The 9,324-nt window shown below is 39.6% G+C and overlaps 1 protein-coding gene across 1 annotated transcript; it reads right to left on the bottom strand.

Moving 5' to 3' along the window:
- Positions 1 to 206: 206 nt before the first annotated feature.
- Positions 207 to 9,078, bottom strand: LOC130216642 (serine/threonine-protein kinase pim-3-like). The gene is made up of 4 exons (XM_056448530.1): positions 9,013 to 9,078; positions 3,888 to 4,269; positions 2,956 to 3,120; positions 207 to 304 (listed from the first exon to the last, which is right to left on the bottom strand). The coding sequence occupies exons 1-4, from the start codon at positions 9,076 to 9,078 to the stop codon at positions 207 to 209; spliced, it is 711 nt and encodes a 236-aa protein (XP_056304505.1).
- Between the last annotated feature and the right edge of the window lie 246 nt (positions 9,079 to 9,324).

Here is a 9,324-nt window from a genome sequence, read left to right as displayed (position 1 = left end):
CCTCGCCTGATTGGTTGGAGGGGGAGCTGTCGGTCTAGAGCTGGTGGACCAATGGGGAAGCTTCAACCACCCCTCATTTCCATGCAGCTCTGACTGCAACCCTCGCAGGAGGAAGTGCAGAATTTGAGAAGCAGAAGCGGAAAACAGCAAAACAACAAATGACAAAAATGGAAGAATGAAGACCTGTTTCCTGCTGCTGGTGGGGTCTACGTCATGCTGAACCACTTGTGCTCTAAAATCTCCTCTAAAACGGGTCCTGTTTCCGGAAGGAAACTGATTAACCACTTAAACAGATCCCGGCACTCTGTAGAAATATTAAAGAGAGAACATGTTAGTCATGGATGCTCTTGATGACGATACGACACAGAGATTTATTCAATGGTCTGGTGAAATTCTTAATTCTGATTGGCTGGAATGAAATCATTAAATCCACAGTCAGTTATAGTCATTCAGTTATAATCAGTTCTAGATGAATGTGCCACACACAAACATTAGCAGTAAACATAGCAACTCGGTGACCATTGCTGAAGCTTTCATAAGAGCTTTCATTCATCGTGAGCCAATGGGGATTGACCAACTCGCAAATACGATTAGAAACAGATGAGATGAGGTAGCTAACACATGTTACTATGAGCTTTAACATCAAACACACGACCGAGTCTTAACAGACAGAGATCCAGTCAAATTTGTGCTGCAATACTACTTTATCTTGTCTTTTTTATTACCGGAATGACTTTACCGTAAATTTAATAAAGCGCTGTTCACACAGGCAAGAACGTTCCAGAATTTTCCAAAATACAGGATAAATTCTGACATCATCCAGCAGAAATGAGCTCTAAACGGCTGCGCTTGTGTTTGTACACATAGAAGGGGTCGGGCTTTTCTTGATGGCGTCACATTTATTTAAAGCTTTAGCATTCACGCAGCTGCTTTGTCTCAGAGACAACCAAAGCCGAAGCACAAACCACAGCGAAATGTTTACACGTTCAACGGCATTACAAACTCTGTGGATGGATGAGTATTGTGAACAACTTTGATAAAAACATATGGAGGAACACGTTTGCGTGTTGAGATGTACATAATATGTGTGTGTGCTGGTGCTCACCGGCCCCTTTATGTGCACACGCGTCAAGCAACTAAAGCAGAGCTTGAAGGTAAACAAACAGCGCTTTATCATAAGCATTTTATCAATAATTATTTACACAGTTTGCATTGAGAAAAACATAGAAACGTTCTCTGACTAATATCTAGCAGCTAAATGTGTCTGGAAAATATTCGAAGGCTTTTATTTTCAATAACAGCGGGATGTGAATGTGTCTGAGTGTTCTGATTGGCTGGAGTAGACGTCTCACGTCAGCGCATTCTAATCGTGATCAAGCTCTTTCCGGCAATCATCCCTCTGCATTCACTCAGAACAGCATTCCGGCAAATTAGCGGTAATGTTACAACTTTTGTAATGTTACCGCAACGAATTTACCGGTATTTTATATAACGGAAAATTGCCGGTAATTTTCCGGAAAAGTCTGTATGCGTGAAAGGGGCTTTTATCTATGAAAATGACAATGGAATAAGTGGGATTATCAATGGATTACTGTGTGCTCTTGCCTCTGCTGTGTGCATTTAAAATCCTTTAACATGCGGCAATCTACTGACTATACATTACTTGTATGAAAAAAGCTTTTAAATTGTGCATTTAATGTGACAGCTTTTATTTACAGCCATGATGACATATGGAGGCAGTAGTGTCCAGCTGTTTCCTGTCCAACTGTTATGCATATTGGTCTAATAACACATTTTAGGTTTGACTAATACTGTATGGCAGGGTTGTATACTAAACTAGCTGTATTCCACTGTATTTTATAGACAGGCATAGCCATTTGAGTTCTGAATGAGTGAAATAGGCTCAACACACCTGCTTACTGTGGTACAAACCACTACATTTTTCCATGTATTAAATAAATAAAACCGACACTTTTCTCATTCAAAATGGCATAAATATGAACATTTAAAAATCGTACATGCTAATTTACATATTTCACAATCACAATATAAGTCGAATTAAGAAATAATTTTTAATATGATACAACAGGTGAAGTTTCACAAACTAATTTCGAGAGGAGCACGTGATATGATTGACTGCAGCTGGCCACTCATCTACATGCATTAGTTAGCCAAAACTCACTATAAGTAGCCTAGCTAGAACTACTCCCTTATCTTCGTTTTTCCGAAGAAACCCCCCCATCCACACCTTCTCCTCCTTTACCACAGGGAGCTCTCGATAATCACCTGATCTTGTACTCCCCTCACATGCTCTATGGACCAGGCGGGAGCCCTGGGCTCAACTATCTCCGAGCTCAGGGTTCTCTCCCGGGACAGCATGCCAAACCTGCTAACAGTTGTCAAACAATATCTGAGTGTGAACTCTTGAAATTATGTTTTCCTCTGATGTCACTTGATATTAAAGTGAGTGCATTCACTGAGTGTTTCTGTCACTGTTTAATTCTGTGCATGAATGTACGCTATAGTTAATGCCACATCCACTGTAATGAGTTTTATTTATATTTAGAGTTAATGTTGAAATAAACAAAGCAAAATGTTCATTAAGAGTTACATGTTCACTGAAGGAAACAGCTGTGATGATGAGGGGAGCGCTGAGGAAACTGTAGATAGATGGGAAACTCAACTGCTTCTCCATGACCCATTGGGGTACAAGTGATACAAGTGTTTCTACAGCAAAGAACTGCAAATATGCAGATATTATACCAATCTATCGATAAACACACAGCTTCTGCTCTCACTCCACGCCATTTTCATATCAAATTTAAAGGGGACTGAGGCAATAATATAGTAGTGGACCATTCATGAGCTAATCTCAAAACCTTTAGGGGGGTTGAGTGAAAATAAGTGGCCTAGTAACACCCATGAGCTGCACCATGTGTAGTGTTGTTTTCTCACCTACTGACAAACTGGGGTGAAATCGTGGACGTCCATATTTGGAGAAACAGCGATATCCATTAACCATATATGACAGCAGTCCTCTAATAGCACAGACATTCTGACAAACAGAATGAATAGTTAATCTGTAGGGTTCACTCTCCTTTTTACGGTATCTCGTTACTCCTGCAAGTGAGAGATTGTCATGTTAGTAATTCACAATATCTTTGCCCTCCTGACATCACCATACACACACAGGAGGTTACAGATGAAGGGTCAGTTCACTCAAAAATGTAATTCTGTTATTAATTACTCAGCCTCATGTCGTCTTAAACCCCTGAGACCTTCATTCAGCTTCTGAATACAAATGAAGATGCTTTAGAAGAAATACGAGAGCTCTCTGACCTCTGACCATATATGCCTTCAGAGGTTCAACTGGAAATCATGACTTTATTGGACAGTTTCTTGTCCTCAGTGTCAGTATATTGCGCACACTCAGAAGAGCTCTGTGCAGTGGCGTACACCGCTGATTTCCTCCTCTGATTGGAAGACAGCACAGGCGCATCCAAGATGATACATCAGCAGTGCAACTGAGAGAAACGTGTTAAAGCCTCAGAGCTCTCCTGAACGTGCGCAATATACTGACACTGAGGATGAGAACCTGTTCAATAAAGTCATTATTTTAGCTTTATGTGGAAATAAAAGTATTCTCTGAGTCTGATAATGCTGTTTGATCCACTGAAGGAAGGCATATGGTCTGTTTTGAGGAGGTTTTGGGTCCTTTTATAGACCATTGCTGTCTATGGAAGATCAAAGAGCTCTCAGATTTCATCGAAAATGTCTTCATTTGTGTTCAGGGGTTCGGGACGACATGAGAGTTATTCATTACTAAAACTATCCTTATTTTTGTGTGAACTATCCCTTTAATAAACAGCACTAAAAAGGCAACTCACCCAGAGTGGGGCATCTCCAGTAGTCTCTTGGAATATAAAAACTGTAGCCAAAATCAATCAGCTTGAGCTGCAGGGTCTTTGGATTGACCAGGATGTTTTCTAGATGCATGTCCGCATGGTATATGCCATGCTCAATGCAGCGCTGTGCTGCAATAATGAGCTGCATGATCAGCGGCCGGGCAACACTCTCACTCAGGTGGCCATTGTTCTTCCTGATGAATTTTCCCAAGGTTATGTACAAGGGCGCGTATTCCATGACCAGGTAGTTATTCCTTCCCTCCATGGCGTACTCGTAGAGCTCTATGATGTGCGGGCAGAGCGGAGGTCTCTTGAGGATCATCATATGATGTGCTTCTGGGATCACATGTGTAGAAAATCCCCACTAGAGAAAAATAAAGTCAGGAAAAGGTTAGAAGTGAGTGTCTCATATATAAATGACATTGTAATGTGCCACTAGCTGTGTTTCCATCCAAAGATGCTAATTAAATGTATGCGCAAAACTGAAATATCATACAAAAGAATAAAGCAGCATTTCCATCAATGGTCAAAGAGAACAAAATCATCACTGAATTATAAACTGGCGGCAAATATTAGTCAGAAAAATGAGTTTCGCCTCAGAAGACCAAGACCAAACGCAATGAACGCGGTGAAAGCGGTGGCTTTTGGAGACGGGAGCGCAGACAGATGCTCAAGTTCTGGAGGGAATAAAAATAGAAGAAAAGTACTGAAGCACAGTGATGACGGAGTGACGGAGGGCTGAGGCCTTTTACAATCAGCACAACAACATTTCACATCTGACACAATGGAAAGCTGCAAACCAACATTAATGACACAAAGACCCTGAACACACATTTATATCATCACATGACCTCTTCTGACTAAATCACATGACTTTTTTAATGTCATGCTGGAGTTTATTAAGTAAAAATGCTTCTGACGTAGTTTATGCACATTTTTTCTTCTGGAATAAAGTTTATCCTAGTAAGTTATGCGCATGAGAACATGTATGTGCATCTTGGCGTTTTCATAAAGCATTGTTTATGAGATAATTCTAAATGCGCATGAAAACAGGTGGATGGAAACAGAACTATGTTCACATATTAACTCAAATTCAACACTACATGTGACCCTGGACCACTAAACCAGTCTTTTGTCATTCGGGTGTATTTTTAGAAAAACTGAAAATTCTGAGTTTTTTGAGAAACTGAAGTAGATTGTGCGATTGACCAGCTGAAAGCTGCTCTAAAGTCCAGTGCCAGAGCGTGTTAGTTATGCACTTTAAAAACTTACACATTGCCTAATACACACAGGATGTACAGCAATACACAGATATCTTTACAGATGAATACAATTAAAAGATTAAAATGTGACAAACATTATTATTTTCTACATCAATATAAACACCACTGCCTCCATGCCTTCTTCACCTCGAGGGGCTTTTTCAGTTTATTCATGACAATTTGCTTTTCTATAACGTTATTATTAGTAGTTTTATTTATTATATGCATATTTATAATTGTTTTAATAAAGACAAGTTTAGATTTGTCCAGCTGTGGGGTTTTGTAGACATCTGCATGTGGGGCATAAGAACAGGACGTGTGTTTGGATATAACATGACGTGTGTTTTATGACCACACTTCGTTATTATTGTTCATTTATTTCTTTGCTGGAAATTAGAACTGAATTTAGAAATAGTTTTGACATAAATCTTTGTGCTTAACAAAGAAAAATAAATGTTCAGTGTAGGGATGCTCATTTCGGTTAATTTTGCTAACCGACAACCGCCGCTCATTAATCGGTTATTAACGGTTAACTGGTCAGATTACTATTAATTTTATATTAAACAAATTGACGTGTCTATTTTGTGTCTGACACATTAAATATTGCATTTTAAAATACTGATTTATTTTTATATGCTAGCATATTAATAATAGAACAAGACAACAGAGCATTTTCACGCACCTGCAGTGTTTAGCACAGAAGAGCAGAATAAACTAAATAAAATAAATAAAATAAATAGGACTGCCCTAAATTATTTTCCACTTAAATAATAATTTATATTACAAATCGAAAACACTGACTGATTATTTTTAATAACCGGCATAGGCTGTTTTTTTCCAATCATATTTTTGCCTTCCGTCAAATAAAAATAGCAGACTTCCTCAAATCGCTCGCTCCATGGAAAATATGCATTTATTTAATGCCCCGCTGTTATTACTATAATCACAAAACCTTTTTACATTTTTAATAGAAATTATTATTTTAAAGATTATGTCTTGGTTTCCTCTCTCTCCCTCGCGGTTCAAGTGCGCGCGCTGCTTGATGAAAAGACAACAACACGCACGCATATGTTGACTTTTTGTAAACAGTTTTGTTGTTTAAATATGATATTGCATTAATGTGCATACATGCTTTATAAGCTGTAAAATAAAAGGTAAAGCCCATTTGTTGCGTTTATGACGCAGATCCAGGTCAACATCAGCGCTGGTTTGGTATCAACACGTCTGTTTCAAACAGCAATATTCTTCTTCCATTTTGCTTCTTTGGCAAATGTGTCTGTAGCCACGGGTTATAAGTTATCGTCCCGCTAGTTAAGTATGTCTTGCAGTTGAACAAGTGGCCGACACAGCTAACAAGCTTTTTTCATTCCAAAAACGCGAGGCGCACCTGCCTTTATATGTTGACAAGGAAAAAAGAAGAGAAGAAGCGCAATCCTCTTATGAAACGACTGAATCAGCTGGGTATCGATTGTGCATAAGTGTTGCTGTCTGTGTTGTTACAGTTGTAATATTTAATACTATTGTGATATTCAAGATTTGTAAATTCATACAGCTCTGGATAACTTAAAGCGACCTGAAAGGGGTACTGTCTTACGCACTGGGTAACAGCCGCTGCAATCGGAATATTTTTCAATCTGGGGGTGTTACAGATTGTACCAAAAAGCTGAGGACCGGGGAAAGGGGTGAAATTCCGGGAGTTTTCCAGGAGAAATGACGAAACGGGAGATGGGTCTGAAATACGGGAGACTCCTGGAAAAAACGGGAGTGTTGGCAGGTATGCCTGTTAAACCATGTGCAGGGGCACAGAGCGTATTTATCCATCTTTAAAATAGTGAAGGAACTCATGGGCATATTGCAGTGATCAACACGAGTTGAATCTGAAATTTTGGTCAAGTGCACATTGTCTGGTCACTGAACTGTATCGAGGGCTGATATCATCGCGATAACAGAGCAGCAATTGATTTGGACTATTCTGACCAATACTTTGGCCGCAGATGTTCTGGTACCCTTTAGCCAACTTAATAAATGATTTAATCATTTAACAATTGGGCTTTATAGGATTTTCAGCGGGGAAACTCAACTAATTGACTCCTTTGAATGACTCCCCAACATGGTCATGTGCTCGCCTTGGGCACATCCTGCCAGATGTACAATTTCGTAGAAAACAAAGAGATCACTGGAAATTGATGCACACGAATGAAAGACTATCTCTTAAAAGGTTAGAATAAGGCAGATGTATCTTTGAATAATTTGCCAGAGTTTTTCTCATATGCTGTGTTTATTCCAACCAACCAGGTTAATCATTGTGTTGTTTTAACCCTTATAGCAGATTAAAATGATCTGTATGTATCTAATTTGTATAATGTCTGGTATTGAACGAAAGCTAGTGACATTTGCGATACATTGGTGTAAATGAAAAACTAGTTGTACAAACAGTATTCGTCTTGTAACATTTGATGTAATATAGTTAAAAACTTCCCACGTGAAATCTACATGCAGTCTGATGACTGCATGAATGACCCTTACTATGATGGTATGGGGCGTGGCCTCGCCCTTCATGGCAACTGCTCATTGGAAGACAGTGCCATAGGGATGGACAAACCAGGTCACTTAAAACAACCTGCAACAAAGAAACGTTGCTTTTTGCATTAGCTTGCGCTTGCTATCGCTTTCTGCCCCTGTTCGCCTGCTCGGACACCGCGCCGCCACACGATTGAGACACCACGAACTCTCCATGCAAACCTCTTAAGTTTCGGGACCGCCGAAACCGCACGAACTTCCACAAACCGACTCTCAGCAGTCCGTCACCACGGTAACCGACAGCCGCCCACGAGCAAATCCCAAGGGCGTCACTGAAGCCACGAGCCAATCAGGAGCACCATGCTTCCCCGAGGCCAGCCGGCGAGGGAAACTCGACTTCAGCAAATTTGCAAGTAACACAAACTAATGTTGTCTCTTGCTGATCTGGTGCAGATTGATCTTAAGCAGTTAAAGATAAGCCATATCTCTGCTTTTGTGGTTTCTCAGGTGTTATTCTAAGATCTTGTTAGAAGTACTAGAATTAATTTGGGATGGTTGTCAACTCATTTTGTATCCTCCAAACTGCCTCTGTGTGTATGCATGTGTGTGTGCGTTTGTTTGTTGTTTGCTTATTACGTAGTTAGTTTCATGTATCGTAGTGTAGCTCAATAAATCTTTGTTCTCATTTTGTAAGAACTGTGTTCTTGTTTATGTGCTTCTAAGTCATTGCCTCAAGCTGTAGATCTTGTTACCTTGCTAAAAGTTAACCCAATAATGTGTTATGTTATTATCGTTGGCCACGGAAATAATATATACAAGATACGATGTCTTCTATTTGCGGGACAAATGGTAGATAAAGTGTGAATCTTTTTATCTGATTCAGTCTAACTCAATTGAGTTGAATCAATGATTCGAATCTTCAAGATCTGGTTCATTGAAATGAGCTAATAAACCCTGATCGATCTTATAACGTAGGTTGATCCCCTACAATTGCAAAAGTGAATTCAGACACGCTCTTAATGCTTTTGCACCATGTGCTTTAGACTTTGTGCCTAGATTGTTAAAATAGAGCCCTAATACTGGTTTTGTGCTCCGCAGTTCATCTGCAAAAGCTGATATCCCCCATTATTAGAAATATTCAGAAACTCTTTAATATTCTCAGTCAAAACAGGATTTCTGGAAATGACTAAACACGTCCAGTTTCAGTCTTTTCCATAAAGCGAGTTGTTTACATTTTTACCCTTCAATACACAACATAAAAACATGACTAAACATAGAGTTCATCTGTTCTCTTCATATATTTACAGTAGAGTATGCATACTTACCATAATGTACCGCATTCCTCGAAACTCTCTATTCACAACTTTTATGGCAACCTGCAAAGAAAACATAAAGTCAAAACTTATTCAACCAGAGAGATGTCTAATCACACACACACACACACACACACACACACACACACGCACGCACACAGACCATACGCTTATTTCACGTGGCCGCCATTTTAAAGAACCAAAGCGAGGCTGCGGTGGGAAGAAACCCGGAAGTATAGGACAAGGACTGTACACATTACAGTAACATGATGTGGAGTACACACCTCCAGCTGTTGCCGAGATTTCAAAATGCAGAACTGGTGT

This window comes from Danio aesculapii, chromosome 22, assembly GCF_903798145.1.
Source record: "Danio aesculapii chromosome 22, fDanAes4.1, whole genome shotgun sequence".
Lineage (NCBI taxonomy): Eukaryota > Metazoa > Chordata > Actinopteri > Cypriniformes > Danionidae > Danio > Danio aesculapii.
Note: the sequence above shows the minus strand (reverse complement) of the source record. Positions and strands in the feature narration are given on the sequence as shown.

Bases quoted from the DNA above. Each gene is read 5' to 3' on its own strand.
- LOC130216642 (XM_056448530.1), bottom strand. From the start codon at position 9,078: ATGTTTTCTTTGCAGGTTGCCATAAAAGTTGTGAATAGAGAGTTTCGA. The intron at 4,270-9,012 runs GTAAGTATGCAT...ATTTTTCTCTAG, and splicing joins GAGGAATGCGGTACATTATG to TGGGGATTTTCTACACATGT. The intron at 3,121-3,887 runs GTGAGTTGCCTT...TCTCACTTGCAG, and splicing joins CTGGAGATGCCCCACTCTGG to GAGTAACGAGATACCGTAAA.